The following is a 22,471-nucleotide window of genomic DNA, read 5'->3' as shown; positions in this document are numbered from 1 at the left end:
AACAAGGAGAAAGCTCTGGGGGGGCTTTCACGGACTCTGAGAAGTTCGTAGGAAAATGATTTATACAGTACTGTAATTATAAAAAAAAAAGTCTGCTAAAGTGTGACTGACAAAACCCAACTCTTTGCTTATCTTCCTATCGCCCGTAGAAGTTTATAAGATGATTTAACTGTTTGTGTGGAATTTGTCAGCGTTGTAAGGTAAGACAACGCTTTCCACTGCACTGTGTTATAAGGGTACGTAAATAAAAGGCGACAGACGCATCTTGCGGTGAACTCCCGCCTTCTTTTTGTGATTGATGGAAGTTCCCCAACCGAAACGTAGAGCGATGCTACAGTATCCGGTGATGTATTTATGTTTTCTCTTAATGATTTACATATGAATGTTTTGACTCCAATGTATGAGATAGTGAGCATAGTAGCAGTGTTAATAACACTCTCTTAAGGTAATACATAAATTGGCATAGTCGGTAGTATACTCTGAGGCTAACTTTTGATCAAAACATGCTATTTGAATAATTCTTTTTGCTACTGACATCTCTTGCACAGGGGAAGCCAGGTGCAAAATTTGGACATTTGGCTTTTTGCCAACAGGGTTCAAGTGCTAATATCTCACTGACCGTAATAGAAAGTGAGGAATTGTTTGCAACATTGGTACTACAGCAATTGAAAGTACTGTTTGAACCTGTTGGCACTCTGCCAAAAAAAATTGAAATATAAATAAAAATTGTTTGGTTATAAAAATAAGAAAAGTAATAAAGCACAAAGCTTGCTTGTGATCAGGGGAACCTGTGGCCATAAGGAGTGCATATTGGCATTTTGCCAAGAAAAAAGTAAAGGAAATAAAAGTCAGAATGTTTAGAAAAATAAATAAAATAAGGATGAAAATAAACATGCTGTGGAGATCCCCGGCTGGACCGAGGCTCCCTATAGCATCCTAGCCAAAACATTGTCCACGATGGGTTTAACAGAGACATGAGATGGTGGATTTAAGGGTTAAATCAACGTTTTCTATGCATGTACCATGCGCCCCCCTCCTCCCCCTTACATTCCACAACCAGATAAGAGTTTCACGAAAGACTTCATTACATGAGGACACACTGCAAATATCAGAGTGGGCTACAAGCACAATAACTGATTTCTGACAGCGAAGGATGCTGCAGGATGTTTTGACATCCTTAAGCAAACACCAGTGCAGACACATTAGCAAAATGGTTTCTCAGGAAATAAAAGGGGTAACTTTTATAAAAGGGAGGGGGCAAAGGCCAAAGAGGGGGTTACACACAGAGACAACCAAGAGGGAAATTGTCTCACCCTACATTAACATTAACCCAGTAAGAAGGCAAATGGTGACTATAGGTTTGTACAAGACCTAAGGGCCATCAATAGCCTAATGGTACAGATTGCCCCAATAGGGCCTGATGTGTCATCAATACTGCCATACCACAGGATGCAGAGTATTTTACTGTGATTGATTTATTGAATGCATTTTTTTATTTCCGTCCCTGTGGATGAGGAGACACAGCCAATCTTTGCTTTCTAACTAACATACATGGTGTAGAATGCCCCAGGGCTATGTAGACTCCTCTGCAGTTTATCCTATTGTCCTCCAAACTACTCTCAGAGCTTGGATACCAGGACACTGTTCATCCCCGCTGCAGTATGTGGCTCCTCATCTTCAGTTCTACTCGGTGGCCACCCTGGAGGATGGGAGGGATCTTCTGAAATGTTTTTTTGAAAGTGGTCACAAAGTGTCAAAGAAATTATTGCAATGGTGTCAGGAAATGGTTGTATATCTTGGTTGTGTACTCTCAAAAGAAGAAAGGAAAGTCAATCACAAAAGAGCTATGGTTCTTGTGGGTCTGCCCCGCCCACTTACTAAGAAAGACATGCTTACCTTTCTTGATATGATTGATTACTGCCGCTAATGAATACCTGACGGTTCCTACTATGACAATCTCCTGAGACAAGCCACAGGTTCAGACATGCCAGACTGTATAAAATGGTCAGATGCAATGTGCAATGTTTTTGTGTATTTGAAAAATGCTATGGTAATGGCTCCAGGGCTCGGCCTCCCTAATTATGGAAAAAAATGTTTCATTTGTTTGCAAGGGAAAATTGTAAGACTTTGTCAGGTGTCCTCGCTCAGGAGCATGGAGGCAAGTTGTGCCCTATTGTTTTTTTTTTCCTCAAAGATGGTTCCGGTGCAGGTTCAGGGCATGCCTGTGTGTCTCAGAGCTCTCGCGTCCTGTGCGATGATGGTTTAGATGACCACTTCTTTCACTCTGGGGCACGACACCACACTTCACACCACCAACAATGTATCAATCCTATTGAAAAATGTACATACACAGCACATGTCTGCTCAGAGGTTGAGCAGCTATGAGGTGATCGTGCTGTCTAATCCAAAATTGCACATCAAATATGCTTCTCCCACTGCAGGAGTAGCACCAATCTTAAATGCCCTTTAGAATTAAAAAAGGAGAGCAGGATGAGGTTGTGCCACAACATGATTGCATAAACCTCATTCACCAAGACACATCACCCAGGTCTGATTTATCTTTCACAGCACTGCAGAGCACACACAGGCCAACAAACAGATAGCCAAGGGAAATGCTCTGGCTGGTTTAGCTGCTAAACAAGCTGCTATTTCACAAAATGCACAGATCTAAATGCCCATGCTAGCCCCAGAATTGCCCTTCTTTGACCAGGTTCTTTCAGATTTGCAGGGATGTGCAGAAGAAGCTGATCTCAGAGATTGGGACAAAATAGGTGTGCAGAAAGATCCAAAAACTGGACTTCTCTGCAAAGAGGGGAAGCCATGTATACCAGTAGCTAGTGCATCACTTTTTATTTCCCAGTACCATGGAATAGGTCAGAGAGGCTGGAAGGCCACTTGTGAACTATTGGAGAAAGATTTTTATTTTCCAGAACTTTTCTGGAGGGTTAAAGATTATGTATCAAGATGCATCACATGTATCAGGAGCAACCCACACGAGGCCAAACACTCCTTTTACACATTTGCAGATTGACTTCACACACATACCCAAACTAGGCAAAAGACAGAAATATCTTTTGGTAATTGTGAACATGTTCTCAAGATGAGTTGAACTTTTTGTAACCACAAAAGAAGATGCACAAATAGTAGTGAGGATCCTCATTCAGGAAATCATTCCTCGATGGGGATGCCCACTTCAAATAAACTCAGACAATGGACCTACATTTGTATCAAGGGTCTGCCAGGACTTGGTAAAAACTCTCAAGATAGAATGGAAGTTTCACATTCCCTACCACCCTCAAAGCTCAGGGATAATAGAAAGAATGAACAGAACAATTAAAAAAGACAAAATAATAAAGGCCACAGGAGGAACCTTTGCCAATTGGAAGAAGGTCCTCCCAGCAGTCCTGGCAGAAATAAGAATGACCCTTCCAAGACAACAGGGTATTCACCTTTTGAAGTCTTGATGGGTCTACCTTTCCCCACCCCATAGGCCAGAGCACATTTAATGATAGAAAAGGGAGATTTAGACTTAATACAGGAAGAATATGAAAGGAAATTGGTTTAAACATTGGATAAAGTTGAGAGAAATGTTGTTTGCACCTCTCCTTTTTCTTCACAGGAAGCTACTCACCCCTTCAAGGTGGGAGATACTGTGGTGGTCCAATAGCTGAACAGAAGTAAGAAGCAAGAGTATCCCTTTGGACCTCCTACCACAGTGGTTGCAGTGACCAGAACAGCCATCCTAGTGGAAAATTGCCAGTCCTGGATCCATGCCAACAGAGTGAAAAAGGTTGCCCAAAGCCCCAAAAGCAGGAAGGAGATTTTGGATACAAGAGGCCCTCAAGCAGAAGTCCAAGCACAGGAAAGAGGGGTTTTTGGGAAAGCAGGTCCGGCCAGAGAAGATGACCTTGCTTATTTCACCACAGACTTCTGGCAAGGCATTTTGCCTCCTGATCCTGATCTCTCTGACAGTGTTCCTACCCACCTGAAGATTTGAGTGCAATTAAAAGTATCTGTGGGAACACACACACACACACATATACACACAAGAGAGCATTACAGTGACACAAGCTAGAATCAAGAGAGAGACTGGAGATAGTTTTACTGATAAGATGCTTTTGCTAAAATTTAAGTATGCTTATGCTCGGAAAAAATCAGGGTGTGAAGAATGTAGGATATATAGCAAATTACATCCTAGCACTGCCCTAATTTCCCTTTTGTCTGTACCTTTAAATATTTCCTCCTTTCTCAATGAGACTCCTCCTGTATTACTGACTAACATATCCACTCTGTACATAAACAACTTTGTTACCTTTCCAATAGCAGGTAGAAGTAATTCCCCTGATTGGTGTTTTAATTTAGGGAATGAGACACAGACTAACCCTTCTTTCTGCAGCAGGTCAATATTTAACATCAAGATGTGAGAATGCCTGCTCACTGTTTCAAGTATCTGACCCAGGGCTAAACTGTACTTTGCATAACTTTTCTTCTTTCCCTAAAAATGTAGGTGAAATATTGCAACAATTTATCGTGACACAGGACAAGTACACTCATGAGATTGTTGCTAAGAGACCTTTTGCACTAGGACAAAGTATTTATGTATGTTGTGGGAAAGTGTGTTATCCCTGGGTGCCCCTTCGTGTTAAGGGATGGTGTTACCTTGCATACTTGGTACCTGTCATGGGAGTGGTAGGGGATGATAAAAGGGGACATCCCTTAGAGGTCAGCTCCAGCAGGAAGCTAGGGACATTGCTAAAACATGGGCTTGGAGGTATATTTTAATGGTTAAAAGACATTGTCCTTGTTATTGTTATGATATTTATCCTTGCTCTGATTCTTTACCTCTGCTTTAAGTGTTGCACTTGCATAGTTGCATGCCTTCAATCTCCTAATGATAAGGTTCTATCCTACATGACATACATGAAGAGTCATCAGGCAATCAATGCCACAATCCCAAAGAAGTATTAAAACACAACACAGAATGTAGAGATCATCTTATATGATCTAAGAGGGGATTGAAGGGATATTTAGCTTAACCGCTTTCATTCTTTAAGAAATTTGGTTTCCATTTTGTGTCTCTCTCTAACATCCACCTCACAAAATGTATGCTCAAGTTTTGCTAGTCTAGTTTCGTTTCCCATGTTACTGTTATCTTATTTAGTTGTTTCGTTTCTTGGAAAGCACATGATTTTGAGGAATTGCTAGTTTCACTTTTATTGTAGGCTGTACTTGTATATGATTGGATAATCTGTATGACACGTTCAAAGGGCGGTACTTTCTGAAAGCCCCCTTTAAATATTCACACCAAAGAATAAAGATTTAGATTTGCTCGGAGAGACTTTGTTGTTTTGTGTCATTGACTCAATGGGCTAATCTCCCAGGCCTGTGTGGGGGTTGAACATCACACTTTGACAGACATGAAGGGGTTAAGAAATCACCTTTAGACAATCTAAATTTCCTTCACTCTCCTATCTACTTCCTTCTTCATCTCTTTCTTCCTTTCCTTTTTTTCTTTCTCTCTCTCCTACCTGTTCATTTTAGCTTCTGGGCCTAGGCAATTTTCCAATAAGATCTAACAAAACCAAGGTCACTTGTAGCCCCGGACTCAGTCTGTACATATCCTTCTTAATTTAGAATCTCCCTGATAACCTTAAAACAACAGCTATAAGCTGCACCTCCTTTTTTTCACCAGGATTTAATAATTAATAGTTTTCCTACTTTGAATCAGACCAGATGTTTTCTGCGAGCCCAGAGACTACTTGACACGTTTAGTCATTTGATGTTTTTTAGGCCTGGCCGGGGTAATCTCAAGTGTATATATTTCTCAGTAATGTTAGGGTGGGGGTAATGGAATCTGCGGAGACCTGCCAGTGTGATCCCTTTTGGGTGGCGGAGCTTCCCCCCCATTACCCCCTTCTCAAGACATGGTTATTAATTAACAGACACCAAGACGATACAAGCTATCCTGAAATTCTGACAATTTTGCACTGCAGATTGTGTATGTTACTTGTATTTTTACTAGCTTAGTCCGTCTTTACCTGTATGTTACCTGTGTAACTATGCCAGTCGATTAGGGCCGCTGGCCTTTATTGTATTGTATTGTTTTATTTACATCTCTGTTTACTGTTATTTCTATCATGTGGTAAGTAAGATTTAGGCCTCTTGCACACAGTACTGATGTTTGAATATCTGCTTTTTTGGCCGTAATTTCAGGCATTTGTTTTGCGTGTATTTTTGCACATATTTGCAAATACAAATACGTGTAGAATACATTCCTAAAGAAAATTAATCAATATTCATGCTCATATACCTGTATTTGTGTCCATGGAAACAAAATACTGACCGGGAAAGCAGATTTTTCCTTTTAATCAAGAATACACAGCGCTTGTTTATGCACCTGTGCGTACATAAAAATTGTAAACAATGGGCTGCATTTTAGATCAGTTTTGTACTGAGCTTTTTCAAGCTGCAGTGTGCAAGAGGCCTTTGTATGAGAGAATGATGAGAAGGCAAGAATGAGTAGGCAGGTGTCCCAATTTATTATGATATACATGCCTACTTACTTCCTAACTTAGGTTACAATTTGGTGCAAATCCTCATAATATAGAGTCATTTACAGCTGCATAGATCACGTGTTGCCAACACCAGCTACGACAGTAGGAAAAAAAAAAAACAGAGCAACTGTTTATCTTTTAATACATGTATTATATCATTCTTCCAAGAATACATCCATAGAAATATATTAAGTGAACATTAACTTAAAAAAGAGGATTCTAAAACAAGAATGTTTCCTATCACATGCTTTCATTATTGTAAATTATAGATCTAAGCCCCAACACTAGGTAACATTTTGTTTGCCAAACCTTTGCTTAACATAAACACTTAACCTTTTTTTTTTCATGAAATATGTTTTTTCCTTTTTTTCACATAAGTGCTGTTGACCTAATCCAAACTTTTTCAGTCTAAATTCATCAACTGTACAACATTGCTCTGGATTGGATTCTGGATACTGAAAAAGCTGAACCACAGCTGTGTAACGTGTAAGAATACAAACCCTAATAATCACAATCAGGGGCATATGTGACAGTGTGACAATGCAGGAGAACATTTGGCTGACAGTTGCCAAATCATTAAAGCAAGTGCATAAACAAGAATTTTCAAGGCTGGGTTACTTAAAGCTACATATTTAAAAAATTGAAAGACAACTTTTAAATTACACGTACATGTTATTTAGTGACTGAGATTAGATCTACTTAAGTAAAAGCATAAACTGAAAAAAAAAAAAATGTTTTTCTAAATGTTAAACCTTATGAATAAAAATTCTTTGAAAGCTCGTAGTAATCACTCTTTTGCATCACTAATACCACCAGCTGTGATAGCGAATGTGGCTTCATTTTCTGGCATTTCTGGGCTGTAAGGGTGAAAAAATATAAACATTATATATAAGATGAAATATGGGATGTACTTGTTTTATATTGAATAACAATTTGTTAATTAAATGGGAATAAGAAAATGTATTATTCAAGCGTTACCTGTGGCTATAGGGATGAGTGTACTATATACATTATAATATATATAGTGCAAGTGATAAAAGTGACAAAAGTGACATATAATCTTCAGACTGAATAGATAAACGCACACAATTAATATTGCCCAAATATAAAACTCTTCAAGTGAATATAAAAGTGCTCCAAGAAGATAGTGTCCATATAGATGAGTAAACTGAAGCTGTGAAGTGCTGCTCCAGTAAGCACTCTGTGCGGAGAATGTAAACAGTGACTTAGTGGTTGATTTCTTCAGTGCACTTGCACCTTTGTGTGAATTAGCCCCTTACCTTACTGCTGTAAGGTAACATTGTGAAAGAAAAAATAGGATTTTTTGTATTCACTGTAAAATCCTTTTCTCTGTAGTTCACCGACTGACACAGCTCCTCTCTTAGATCATTGGGTTGTTACGCCACCTTCAGGAGAGGAATAGGCATAACATGTTAACATGTAATATAAAAACTAGAACTGCCTAGTTCCGGCCAAGGGGTGGTTCCTTAGGGAACAACCCCACAGCCTGCATTGCAGCTTCAGTACGTCAACAAGCAGTATAACGTAGAGAAAAATAGGAGGGGCGGGTGCTGTGTCAGTTGGTGAACTACAGAGAAAAGGATTTTACGCTGAGTACAAAAAATCCTATTTTCTCTTACGTTCACCGACTGACACAGCTCTTCTCGTAGACCATCGGGACGTCCCCAAGCAGTGGCAAAAACGAAGGGTGGGAAAACAGCATAAAAAAACTTCACCCACCATGGCATGTGGGAACTAGTATAAAACTTTACCCACAAAAAACAGTGTGTGGGAAAACAAAACCTTTTGTACCCACAAAAAACAGAGTGCTCCTCATCTGGGAGTCACTACCTCCAAAACGCCTCAGAACTGCGGTAACAAATGCAACAGTGCATTTACATAAGGTACTGTGTTTTTACCAAAAAAACTGAAAAAATATACTTTGCAGCCAAAACAGGCATCAGCCGATGCACTGACATCTACCTAGTATAATTTTGTAAAGGTGTGAACAGACGACCAAGTCACCGCTTTACACACTTGAGCGACAGACGCTTGATGTCGGAAGGCCAAAGACGTTCCGATTGCCCTTGTGGAGTGGGCCATGACTGGAAAGGGGGGCACCTGCCCCTTCAAGGCATAGGCCCATACTACTATCTGTCTGATCCATCTGGAAATGGTGGCCAACGAGACCGCCATGCCTTTTTTCGGACCAGCCACCAAAACAAACAAGGAGTCTGACTTCTGAAAGGGAGCCGTGGCAGACAGATACACCCTCAGAGCCCTACCACATCCAGGGAATGGAGGGCCACTTCTTTAGGATGTGTCGGTTTAGGACACAGAGATGGTAGCACAATGTCTTCATTGATGTGGAACGCCGAAACCACCTTCGGCAAAAAGGAAGGTTGCGGACGCAACACCACCTTATCCTTGTGGATAACCAGATAGTGCAACTTGCAAGACAAGGCCACAAGTTCCCAAACCCTCCTGGCCGAAGTAATGGCCACTAGAAAGACCACTTTCTGGGAAAGAGTCAACAGAGGGATCTCCCTGATATTCTCAAATGGCGGTTTTTGAAGTGCCGATAACACCAGGTTCAGATCCCAAGGGGGTAACGGTGGATGCACCAAGGGACTACATGTCAGACCCCCCAAAAGTGCTCACTAGGGAGTGAGACGCCAGGGGTCGCTGAAAAAAGACAGCCAAAGCTGATATTTGTCCTTTAATGGTGCTTAAATCCAATTTCTGGTCTACTCCTTGCTGTAGAAACAGCAGGATCCTGGATATAGAAAAGGAGCGAAGACGCCATCCTTTCTCCTCACACATGGAGATGTAGGCCTTCCAGGTACGATGATATAGCTTCCTAGAAGATTTCCGTGTGCTCAGCATAGTTGGAATCACTGAGTCCGAAAGACCCCGGTTCCTCAACTCCTGGCTTTAAATAGCCATACCGTTAAAACCAGCCATGGTAAAGCAGGATGAGGAATCAGACTTTAAAAAGTCTCGTAACGGCAGTCGCCCTGGGGCGTTCGCCACCAGGCGTACTAGGTCTGCGTACCAGGGATGCTGGGGCAAATCTGGGGCAATCAGTATTACTGGAATCCCCTCGGCCTCCACTCTGCAAAGCAGACGTGGTAACAGTTTCAGCGGAGGAAAGGCATAGATCAGCTGGTACTGATTACACGGAGCCAACAGCGTGTCTGATGCGTCTGCCCAAGGTTTTGCAAGACACCGGCTGGACGGACCTCTTATCCTCTTCCACAACTTCATATCCCTAAGTGTAGTTCTGGGTAAAACAACTATTAAAGTTCCAGCTCATTTGAACTTCTTCCCCAAGAGGGGACTGCAGATTTCTCTTCACATTACCTCTGCAGGACTTCTACAATTTCTATTGGAGTATAGACAGACTGGGGGATGTACCTCAAGCACTGGTGGAGTTAAACATACCTATATGGTCCTGTATAATTACTTGTTTTTATCAAATGGTGCCCAGAGGCTATTGCCATACCTGTTAGCAGTATTATTCTACAAAAACTTTGTATTTACACACCCCTGAAGAAGGACATGCTTTTACAAGCTCCGAAACGCGTTGGGTAATTCTTGTTCAAATGAATGATACGACGTAATCAAACATAGCATCAATACTGGTTGTATATATACCTGTTGGTGTACTTTTTAATGTATACTGTATACTTAACTGCTTTTTGTCTGTTTTATGTAATAAAATAATTTGTATATCATTATAATTTTTACGTGCCTTAAAAGTCCACCCCCAGGGGACCCTTTCTTCTGTGCCCAAGGATCTCTTGTCCTGGATACGAATCTCGTCACCTTCCGATTGACTGGAGGCCAGAAGATCTACGTCTGGCGTGCCCCATCGCAGGCACAGTAATCCGAACACCTCCGGATGCAACGTCCATTCTCTTGGGTCCAGCATCTGGCGACTTAGGTAGTCTGCCTGCCAGTTCTCCACTCCCGGGATGTAAATGGCTGGAACGTGTCGCTCTGCCCACTGAAGGATATGAGCAACCTCCCGTGCGACGGCTGAGCTTCTTATTCCTCCTTGGTGATTGACGTTAGCCACCGCCGTGGCGTTCTCTGACTGAATCCTGATCGGACGCCCTTGAAATCTTATTAACCATGTGGAGAGGCATAGCATGATCGCTCTCAGCTCGAGCAGATTGATTGGCAACTTGGATTCCTCCACCGACCGAAGGGCCTGGGTCGACTGAACTCCCATTACTCCACCCCAGCCGGTTAGGCTGGTGTCCGTTGTGATCACTGTCCATTTCAGAGGTAGGAACCACTTCCCGGACCTCAGCCACCAGAGCAGGGAGTCCCTGACTGACTGGCTCACCTGAATCTGTCAATGCAGGGACAACGGAGATTTATCACATTTTGTCAAAATCTCCTTCTGCAGGACTCTGGTGTGAAACTGGGCATACGGTACTGCCTCGGTACACCTTCAGAGCCCTACCACATCCAGGGAATGGAGGGCCACTTCTTTAGGATGTGTCGGTTTAGGACACAGAGATGATAGCACAATGTCTTCATTGATGTGGAATGCCAAAACCACCTTCGGAAAAAAGGAAGGTTGCGTATGCTCCAACACCTTATCCTTGTGGATAACCAGATAGGGCGACTTGCAAGACAAGGCCACAAGTTCCCAAACCCTCCTGGCCGAAGTAATGGTCACTAGAAAGACCACTTTCTGGGAAAGAGTCAACAGAGGGTTCTCCCTGATATTCTCAAATGGCGGTTTTTGAAGCGCGGATAACACCAGGTTCAGATCCCACGGGGGTAATGGTGGACGCACCAAGGGACTACATGTCGGACCCCTTGAACAAAAGTGCTCACTATGGAGTGAGATGCCAGGGGTCGCTGAAAAAATGATATTTGTCCTTTAATGGTGCTTAAAGGGGAGCTCCACCCTAAGTGGAACTTCCGCTCATTGGAACCCTCCCCCCTCCGGCGCCACAATTGGCACCTTTCAGAGGGGAGGGGGGGTGCAGATACCTGTATAGTACAGGTATTTGCACCCACTTCCGGAATAGAGATCCGCAGAATCTGCGGATATTTACGCCACTTGCCGTGGGTCCCCCGCTGTCTGCTGGGAAACACACGGATCCCAGAGACAGCGGGGACCATCCTTATTGCGCAGCGCAACTCGCGCATTGCGCAGTAGGGAACCGGGAAGTGAAGCCGCAAGGCTCCACTTCCTGATTCCCATACCCAAGATGGCGGCGGCAGCACCCGAGAGCCGATAGAGAGATCTGCTTTGGGTGCCGACATCGCGGGCGAGCTGGGCAGGTAAGTGTCCTTATTTTAAAAGTCAGCAGCTGCAGTATTTGTAGCTGCTGACTTTAAAAAAAAAAAAAACGGCGGAACTCCCGCTTTCAATCCAATTTCTGGTCTACTCCTTGCTGTAGAAACAGCAGGATCCTGGATATAGAAAGGGAGCGAAGACGCCATCCTTTCTCCTCACACATGGATATGTAGGCCTTCCAGGTACGATGATATAGCTTCCTAGAAGAAGATTTCCGTGCGCTCAGCACCCCGGTTCCTCAACTCCGGGCTTTAAATAGCCATACCGTTAAAACCAGCCATGGTAAAGCAGGATGGAGAATCGGACCTTGAGACAGAAAGACCTCTCGTAACGGCAGTCCCCATGGGGCGTCCGCCACCAGGCGCACTAGGTCTGTGTACCAGGGATGCTGGGGCCAATCTGCGGCAATCAGTATTACTGGAATCCCCTCGGCCTCCACTCTGCAGAGCAGACGTGGTAACAGTTTCAGCGGAGGAAAGGCATAGATCAGCTGGTACTGATCTCACAGAGCCACCAGCGTGTCTGATGCACCTGCCCAAGAATCTCTTGTCCTGGATACGAATCTCGGCACCTTTCCAATTGACTGGAGGCCAGAAGATCCACGCAAGGCGTGCTCCATCGCAGGCACAGTAACCGGAACACCTCCAACCACCAACGCCCATTCTCCTGGGTCCATCATCTGGCGACTTAAAGAGGGATTCCACCTAAAAAAAAAATATTAAAAGCCAGCAGCTATAAATACTACAGCTGCTGACTTTTAATAAATGGACACTCACCTGTCCCGGGTTCCAGCGATGCCGGCAGCCGAGGCCGATCGATCGCTCGGCTCTCGGCTGCTGCCATCACCATTCTAGGTGAGGGAATCAGGAAGTGAAGTGAATCGGCTTCACTTCCCGGTTCCCTACTGCGCATGTGCGAGTCGCGCAGCGCAATAGGAATTGTCCGCGCTGTCACTGGGACCCGTGTGTGTCCCAGCAGACAGCGCGGCAGGACAGGAAATGACATAGACTCCCACGGGAGTCTATGCCCAGAAGTGGGTGTAAATACCTGTCTTTGACAGGTATCTACACCCCCCTCCCCCCTGTAAGGTGCCAATTGTGACACCGGAGGGGGGGAGGGTTCCGATCAGCGTAAGTTCCACTTTAGGGTGGAACCCCGCTTTAAGTAGTCTGCCTGCCAGTTCTCCACTCCCGGGATGTAAATGGCTGGAACATGTCACTCTGCCCACTGAAGGATATGAGCAACCTCCCGTGCAGTGGCCGAGCTTCTTATTCCTCCTTGGTGATTGACGTATGCCACCGCCGTGGCGTTGTCTGACTGGATCCTGATCGGACGCCCTTGAAATCTTATTGACCATGTGGAGAGGCAAAGCTTGATCGCTCTCAGCTCGAGCAGATTGATCGGCAACTTTGATTCCTCCACCGACCAAAGGCCCTGGGTCGACTGAACTCCCATTACTCCACCCCAGCCGGGTTAGGCTGGCGTCCGTTGTGATCACTGTCCATTTCAGAGGTAGGAACCAGTTCCCGGACCGAAGTGCCGGGGACCTCAGCCACCAGAGCAGGGAGTCCCTGACTAACTGGCTCACCTGAATCTGTCAATCCAGGGACAACGGAGATTTGTCCCATTTTGTAAAAATCTCCTTCTGCAGGACTCTGGTGTGAAACTGGGCATATGGTACTGCCTCGAAGGAGGCCACCATGAGTCCCAGGACTCGCATACAGAAGCGTAGTGACGACCACCTGCGGTTCACCAACAGTTTGACCGTGGCTCTGAGAGTCTGCAGCTTGTCTAAAGGGAGAAACACTCTCGCTTCCATGGAGTCCAGCAGTAAGCCTAGGTACTCCAAACTCTGAGACGGTACAATCACCAACTTTTCTAGGTTCAACAGCCACCCAAATTTCTGCAGGGTCTGCATGGTGATCGCCACATCCTCTAACTCTGAGGCGGAAGATGCTCTCAGGAGAAGATCGTCTAGGTATCCCACGATCAAGATCCCGCGTTGCCGCAGCAACGCCAAAACAGGAGCTAATACCTTGGTAAAGACTCGGGTTGATGCCAAACCAAAGGGGAGAGCCACAAACTGGTAGTGGGCTTCCCCAACTGCAAATCGCAGAAACCTCTGATGCCTGAGGCATATGGGTATGTGCAGGTACGCATCCTGGATGTCCAAAGACGCTAGGGAGTCCCCTTGATGGAGTGCAGAAACTACTGAGCGAATTTCTATTCTGAAACTCTGTACTTTTACAAAGTAATTGAGGGCTTTCAGGTCCAAGATTTGACATACTCCTTCCTTTTTGGGGACTACAAACAGGTTTGAGTAGAAGCCTTGGAAACGTTCCGATTCTGGAACCGGTACTATCACCCCGCGACTGAGCAGTTCCCTTACCGCCCTCAATAGGGCCTCCCTGTGAACCGGGAGTACGGGTATGCTGGAGGGGAAGAATCTGTTTTGTGGCAAGGAGAGGAATTCTATCTTGTAGCCTGAGTAAATCAGATAGCAGATCCATTGGTCGGACAGCCGAGAGGCCCACCGGGCTGCAAACTCCCGAAGGCGACCCCCCACCCATGTTGCGGATGGGGGAAAACCTTCATGCGGTAGCACGTTTACTCGCAGGCTTGCAGTTCCAGCGACGCTTTGGTCCTTCAGAGGTTGTCCTGTCAGGCTGGGGCCGCTTGGTCGAAGCCCCGGGCGGACGAAAAAGCCTACGGCGTGGCTCCTTTGCCTTCCTAGCCTGTGGGAGTAGTCTACTCTTACCACCTGTGGCATTTTTAATAATGTCATCCAATGAGGCTCCAAAGAGCCGGTCGCCAAGGAAGGGTAAATCCGTCAGGGCTTTTTTGGATGCCTGGTCAGCACACCAGCATTTTAGCCAAATCAGGCGCCTCAGCACCACTGCTGACACTGAAGCCCTGTATAACAGAGGAAGGGTATCCAGGGCTGCATCACAAATGTACTTCAGGCCTTGCACTAGTTGGTCTGCTAGTTCCATGCAGACAGGAGAAGCCTGTTTCTCTCCCAATTTGCGGTGCAAAAGTTTTGCCCACTTGGATAGTGTCTGAGACACAAGTGCGGATGCCAGTACTGGTCGCATAGTTGACCCCACAACCATAAACAAGGAACGAGCCACTGCCTCAGCCTTCCTGTCTGTGGGGTCAGCATAGAGACCGACCCTGTTCACCTGTCTGCTTAAGTAATTTTCCCTCAAGCATGGCTCCACCCCAGCCTCTAACTGGGAACACTATATTAAGCACCTAAGCCCCGGACCATGCCCTTTGCGGTGAGCCACTGCGTCGCTTTAACTGACAATTGTGCGGTCATGCAACGTGGCTCCCAAACAAAATTGGTGTCCCATTTTTCCCACAAAAAGAGCTTTCTTTTGGTGGTATTTGATCACCTCTGGTTTTTATTTTATTCGCTATAAACAAAAATAGAGCGACAAGTTTGAAAAAAATTCAAAATTTTTTACTTTTTGCTATAATAAATATCCCCCAAAAATATATAAAAAACATTTTTTCCCTCAGTTTCGGCCGATATGTATTCTTCTACATATTTTTGGCAAAACAAAAAAAAATCGCAATAAGCATTTATTGATTGGTTTGCGCAAAAGTTATAGCGTCTACAAAATAGGGGATAGTTTTATGGCATTTTTATTCATTATTTTTTTTTTTACTAGTAATGGCGGCGATCAGCAATTTTTATTGTGACTGTGACATTATGACAGACATGTCGGACAATTTTGACACATTTTTGGGACCACTGGCATTAATACAGCGATAAGTTCGATTAAAAATGCATTGATTACTGTAAAAATTTCACTGGCAATGAAGGGGTTAACACTAGGGGCAGTGAAGGGGTTAAGTGTGACCTAATGTGTGTTTCTTACTGTAGGGGGGCATGGCTTAGCGTGTGACATCACTGATCGTCGTTCCCTATGACAGGGAACAGACGATTAGTGACAGGCAACTAGGAAGCATGGGGAGAGGTTTGTTTACACTTACCTCTCCCCGTTCTTCAGCTCTGTGACCCGATCGTGGGACACTAGTGGCAATCGGGTCCACGGGTCCTGCGGCCGCAGTCACGGAGCTCTGGACCGGGTTGCGAGCGTGTCGTCAGTGGCGCATTAGCGACCCACGGCTGGGCTCTTAAAGGGCAATGTACACGTACGGTACGTGCTTGTGCCCAGCCATGCCATTGTGCCGACGTATATCGGCGTCAGGCGGTCCTTAAGTTATTAACCTGTGTACTGCAGCCAAGCCTAGCTGATCATTATTGTGTGTGTGGCTTCCTGTGTGCTTCTTGTCGTGTGCTCTATGTCTGATTCTGTTTAAAATCCTTGACTTTCCTTGTCTGCTTCATACCCTGACTTTTAGCGTGTTCCTTGACTACTCCTGTCTGCTTGTTGCCCCGACCTTTTGGCGTATCCCCTGGCTATCCTTTGTTGTGCCGGTCTGCTGCTTGCTCTCTATCCTCCAGTAAGCTACGATGAGCGTGAACTGGGAGACCCTGGGGGCCGTGACCTGGAGGCAGTTGCAGCAAAGTCCATACCAACCACTAGGGGCTCTGGTGAACATCTGCTGGCTCTTAGACTCCGTGCCCTGGGGAATGTCATGCTCTAGCTCCCAGTGGGATCCGTGTTGGTGCTCCAGAAGACCTGCTTTCCTGAACCACTCTGGTGCATCATCCGCGGCAGTCAGCCGTAAGGTCTACTACCTTAGCAGTGCACTCCTGACCCCAATGGCGTGCATGTGCCATCTGGCCCCAGGTGACCTGACACAGTCACCCTGGCAGATGACACAGGCTCACCTGAGGGGCGGAGTCTAAGTACTAACCGGTGTTCGCCAAAGCTCATGATGTTGGAGATGGATTTAGCTGCGTGCTAGTACCAGGTCGCGGTCCTCAGGATCGTCCCACCAGGAGGGACCCCAGTGAGCTGGGGTCCAGTAGCAGATAAGGATCAAACAGAAGCGTGGTCAGTAAACAAGCCAAAAGGTCGGTAACGAGTAGTTGCAGGTTGGGATCAGGCAGAAGAGTAGTCGAGGAACAAGCAAAGGGTCGATATTTAGTGGTAGCAAAATATGGACGGCAACAGGGAAGACAAGAGCAAGACACTGACTGAGAAAGCACAATAACCTGGCAAAGAGGAAGTGCAGAGACAGAGGAGCAAGGAGTTCAAGGTTCAACAGCAAACAAAACACAGGGCAGGGTTGTCAATGGATCAGGCAGGATTGTCCAATAAATCAGGCAGGGAGCTGTCCAGCATTCCAGATAGCTAAGTGAAAAGAGTCAATGACGAACATAGACGAGGCCAGGGGTTGGGTCCAGATCCTGACAGGTTATTTACATTTTTGCATATGTTCAGTTTTCACCATTTAGCTAAAAGGCGTGATTTAAAAATGACACATATTTGTTATTTGTTAATTCAATACAGGTTAGGCTTTTATATTTAGTATGAATTTTGTAAAATGTGCTATGTTTTTATCTGCTAATAATGATTTTAGTGTATTTTTAACAAAAATATTGTTTTGATAAACCTTTGTGCAAATATATTTGGGCCCTAAAAATCAGTAGCACCTTATCTGTATTCTACTGGTCATGTGCTTTCAAGCTGTAAGGCAAAAATATAAAAAGCAAAGTCAAAATTTCAAAAATGGCCTGGCTATCTGAGTTTAAAAGTGGAGCACAGGGCCTGGCAGCAAAAGGATTAATGTGAGCTACATGACTGCACTAACCTATCATTAACATTGTGCATTTATTCTTTTGCAATAAATTACCCCACATGTCCAACTACAGCTGCACCATTCTGAATGAAATGAGAATCACAATTTTTTTGCTTAGAATAAAGATCACAATTCACTTGCGATTCTCGGTGTAACATCTTCTTTCCCATAATACAAAAAAAATTGGGCTAACTTTACTTTTCTTTTTTCATATTCATTAGAGTGTATTTTTTCCCCAAAAATTGCATTTGAAAGACCACATTTTATGTCACACAGCAAATGCAGTATATGCAAATATTGCAATGTCCACCATTTTATTCTCTAGGGTCTGCTAAAAAAAATATATATATGTTTGGGGTTCTAAGTAATTGAAAAAAAAATACAGATTTTTACTTGTAAGCAACAAGGTTTTAAGTCTTTAATTGGTTAAACTGACCTCATTTGCAGACCCAAGTTCATTCCTTTGATCTAAAGCAACCAAATGATACAATGTTCCTTTTTATCTCTCAGCGATGAAGAATGTTGTGTTAAACTTTACCCTTTTTTTTGACAACTCTGAGCAGAGAACGCTCTGCAATTATTACATGAATCGTGAAAATAACAGATTAACCGCTTCAGCCCCGGAAGATTTTACTCCCTTCCTGACCAGAGCACTTTTTGCGATTCGGCACTGCGTCGATTTAACTGACAATTGCACGGTCATGTACATTGCATCCAAACAAAACTGAAGTTCCTTTTTTCCCACAAATAGAGCTTTCTTTTGGTGGTATTTGATCACTTCTGTGGTATTTATTTTTTGCGCGATAAACAAAAAAAGAGCGTCAATTTTGAAACGCATTATTTTTTACTTTTTGCTATAATAAATATCCCCCAAAAATATATAAAAAGTTATTTTTTTTACTCAGTTTAGGCCGATATGTATTCTTCTACATATTTTTGGTAAAAAAATAAATCGCAATAAACGTATATTGATTGGTTTGCGCAAACGTTATAGCGCAGCTCCATTGACCTTGACCGTAGGGTTATTATGCCACCTTCAGGAGAGGATTAGACAGAACATGTAAGACATGTGAAAAACAACAGAACTGTACTGTGGCGGTCCCTCTGGTAATAACCCCTCAGCTGCTTCCAGCAGCTCAGTACGTCAACAAGCAGCATAACGTAAACCAATAGGGCGGCACAGTGGTGTAGTGGTTAGCACTCTCAGCTAGCAGTAAAAAGGGTTGCTGGTTTGAATCCCAACCACGACACTACCTGCCTGGAGTTTGCATGTTCTCCCTGTGCCTGCGTGGGTTTCCTCCGGGTACTCCGGTTTCCTCCCACACTCCAAAGACATGCAGGTAGATTAATTGGCTTCTGTCCCAAATTGGCCCTAGTATATTAATGGGGACCCTGGGTTGTTGGATCCTTGAGGGTAGGGACTATTGTAGACACTCACTCAGGTTGAACTGGATGGACTGGTGTCTTTATTCAACCTTACTAACTATGTAACTATGTAATAGGAGGGGAGGGTGCTGTGTCCGTCAATGAACTTCAGAGAAAAGGATTTTACGGTGAGTAAAAAAATCCTATTTTCTCTTTCATTCATTGACAGACACAGCTCCATTAAAATTGACCGTAGGGACATCCCCAAGCAGTGTCATAACGAGGGGTGGGAACAGCAACATAAATTCACCCACAACCAGAGGTGCTCCCTAATGGGGGAGTCACCATCTGAACCAACCACATCAGAACTTGCGGTCAACATATGTGCATTGACAATCAAAGGTAACTTTCTCTTAACAAGAAGAAAGAATCTAAAATTGCAGCATTACACGGCCGCCTGCAAAACTTTGTGGCCAAATCAGGCATCAGAAGATGCTCTTATGTCAACTTTGCAGAACTTTGTAAAATTGTGAACGGACAACCAAGTCGCCGCCTTACACACCTGAGCAACTGACGCTTGATATCGGAAGGCCCAAGAGATCCCAATTGTGACAGGAAAGGGAGGCAACTGCCCCTTCAAGGCGTGAGCCTGGACCACGATCTGTCTGATCCACCTGGAAATGGAGGACGACGAGTCCGCTAGTCCTTTTTTCGGACCAGCTACCAAAACGAAAAGAGAGTCTGACTTCCGGAAGGGACAGATATACCTGTAGAGCTCGGACCACATCCAGGGAATGGAGGGCCTCCTCCTTAGGGTGTGTTGGTTTTGGACACAGAGATGGTAACACAATGTCTTCATTGAGGTGAAAAGCCGAAACCACCTTCGGCAGAAAAGAAGGGTGCGGACGCAACACTACCTTATCCTTGTGGATAACTAGATAGGGCGACTTGCAAGACAAGGCCGCCAGTTCAGAAACCCTCCTGGCAGATGTAATGACCACTAGAAAGACCACTTTCTGAGAGAGCATCAACAAAGGAATTTCCCTGATGCTCTCAAATGGCGGTTTCTGAAGCACCGATAGCACCAGGTTCAGTTCAGGTAAAGGTGGACGCACTGGAGGGACTACATGCCTGACCCCTTGTACAAAGGTGCTCACTAAAGAGTGAGACGCCAGTGGCCATTGAAAAAAGACAGCCAAGGCTGATATCTGTCCCTTGATGGTGCTTAAGGCCAACTTCTGATCTACCCCACGCTGTAAGAACAGCAGGACCCAAGTAGGTGTGTGGATGCCACCCCATCTCCTCACACATGAAGATATAAGCCTTCCACGTATGATGGTATATCTTCTGAGAAGAAGATTTTCGTGCCCTCAACATAGTGGAAATTACAGAGTTAGACAGACCCCGATTCCTTAGCACTTGGTTTTCAACAGCCATGCTGTTAAAACCATAAAGCAGGATGGAGTATCGGACCTTGTGACAGAAGGTCTTCTAGCATCGGTAATCACCAAGGAGCATCCACCACCAAGCATACCAGGTCGGCGTACCAAGGATGCTGAGGCCAATCTGGGGCAATCATTTAGACTGGAATCCCTTTCGCATCCACTCTGTGGAGCAGGCGTGGTAACAGTTTTAGCGGAGGAAAGACGTAAATCAGCCGGTACTGCTCCCATGGAGCCACCAACACGTCTGACGGGATCTCTTGTCCTGGACACGAACCTCCGCACCTTTCGATTTAGCTGAGAGGCCAGGAGATCCACATCTGGTGTGCACCACCGCAGGCAAAGAAGCCTGAACACCTCCTGATGCAGTGACCACTTTCCTGGGTCCAGCATCAGGCGAGTTCGATAGTCCGCCCACCAGTTTTCTACTCCCGAGATGTATATATGGCCGACATGGCCGGTACATGTCGCTCTGCCCACCGAAGGATACGAATGACCTCCCGTGCTGCAGCCAAGCTTCTTGTTCCTCCTTGATGGTTGACATATGCCACTGCCGTGGCGTTGTCTGACTGGATCCTAAACGGACATCCTCGTAGTCTCATCGACCATGTGGAGAGGCATAGCCCGATCGCTCGAAGTTCGAGCAAATTGATCGGCAACGGGGATTCCTCCCTCGACCAGAGGACCTGGGTCGATTGTACTCCCAGTACTCCACCCCAGCAGGTCAGGCTGGCATCCGTTGTGATCACTGTCCAATGAAGAGGTAGGAACGATTTCCCAGACTGAAGGGCCGGAGATCTCAGCCACCAGAGAAGAGAGTCCTTGACTAACTGGTTCACCTGAATCTGCTGATCCAGGATTAACGCACATTTGTCCCATTTTGCCAAAATCTCCTTCTGCAAGACTCTGGTGTGAAATTGGGCGTACGGTACCACCTCGAAGGAGGCCACCATGAGGCCCAGGACTCGCATGCAGAAAAAGAGCAGCGACGACCACCTGCAGTTCATCAACAGCTTCACCGCGGCTCTGAGAGTCTGCAGTTTGTCTGAAGGGAGAAACACTCTCGCTTACACGGAGTCCAACAGTAAGCCTAGGCACTCCAGGCGTTGAGTCAGCACAAGTACCGACTTTTTGAGGTTCAACACCCACCCAAATTCCTGCAGGGTTTGCATGGTGATCGCTACATCCTCCCTTAATTCTGAGGCGGAAGATGCTCTCAGGAGGAGATTGTCTAGGTAACCCAAGATTGCGATCCCAAGTTGTTGCAACAATGCCAAAATTGGAGCCAATACCTTGGTAAAGACTCGGGGTGCTGAAGCCAAGCCAAAGGGGAGAGCCACAAACTGTTAGTGGTCTTCCCCTACTGCAAATCGCAGAAACCTCTGATGCCTGGGGCATAATGGGTATGTGCAGGTATGCGTCCTGGATATCCAGAGATGCCAGGGAGTCCCCCTGTTGGAGTGCAGTGACTACAGAGAGAACTGATTCCATTCTGAACCTCTGAAAGCAATTGAGGGCTTTTAGGTCCAAGATTGGACGTACCCCTTCCTTTTTGGGGACTACAAACAGATTGGAATAGAATCCTTGAAACCTTTCTGTTTCTGGGACAGGCACTAACACCCTTACTGCCCCAAACAGGGCCTCCTGGCGAGCCAGGAGTAAGGGTATGCTGGAGGAGGAGAAAAATCTGTTTGGTGGACAAGAGAGGAAATCTATCTTGTAGCCCAATGAAATCAGTTGACAGACCCATTGGTCAGGGAGCCAAGAGGCCCACCGGCTGCAAACTCCCGAAGGCGACCCCTCACCCGTGTGACGGGCAGGGGGCAAACCATCATGCAGTTGTACTTTTGCTCGCTGGCTTGCGAGTCCAGGGACGATTCTGTCCCTCAGTAGGTGCCATGTCAGACTGGGAGTGTTTTGCTGAAGTCTCGGGCGGACGAAAAATCCTCTTTTGAGGGAAAATGAGGGCCCTTGCCTGCAGCGTGGCTCCTTCCGCTGACTGGACCATGGGAGCAAGGTGCTCTTCCCACCTGTGACATTCTTAACCACTTCAGGACCGCCGTATT

The 22,471-nt window shown here is 45.3% G+C and overlaps 1 protein-coding gene across 2 annotated transcripts in view; it reads right to left on the bottom strand.

Moving 5' to 3' along the window:
• Positions 1-6,684: 6,684 nt before the first annotated feature.
• Positions 6,685-22,471, bottom strand: part of DMC1 (DNA meiotic recombinase 1) — a 791,183-nt gene continuing 775,396 nt past the window's right edge. For both annotated transcript variants that reach the window (XM_077450999.1, XM_077450998.1), the window contains one exon: positions 6,685-7,411. In XM_077450999.1, coding sequence (XP_077307125.1) covers positions 7,342-7,411 — 70 coding nt within the window. In that variant the 3' untranslated portion in view covers positions 6,685-7,341. The remainder of the gene's footprint in view (positions 7,412-22,471) is intronic.

This window comes from Lithobates pipiens, unplaced genomic scaffold, assembly GCF_037356315.1.
Source record: "Lithobates pipiens isolate NorthernLeopardFrog02 unplaced genomic scaffold, aLitPip1_a1.2 Scaffold_23, whole genome shotgun sequence".
NCBI classification, from domain to species: domain Eukaryota; kingdom Metazoa; phylum Chordata; class Amphibia; order Anura; family Ranidae; genus Lithobates; species Lithobates pipiens.
This window is presented reverse-complemented; position numbering and strand designations above follow the sequence as displayed.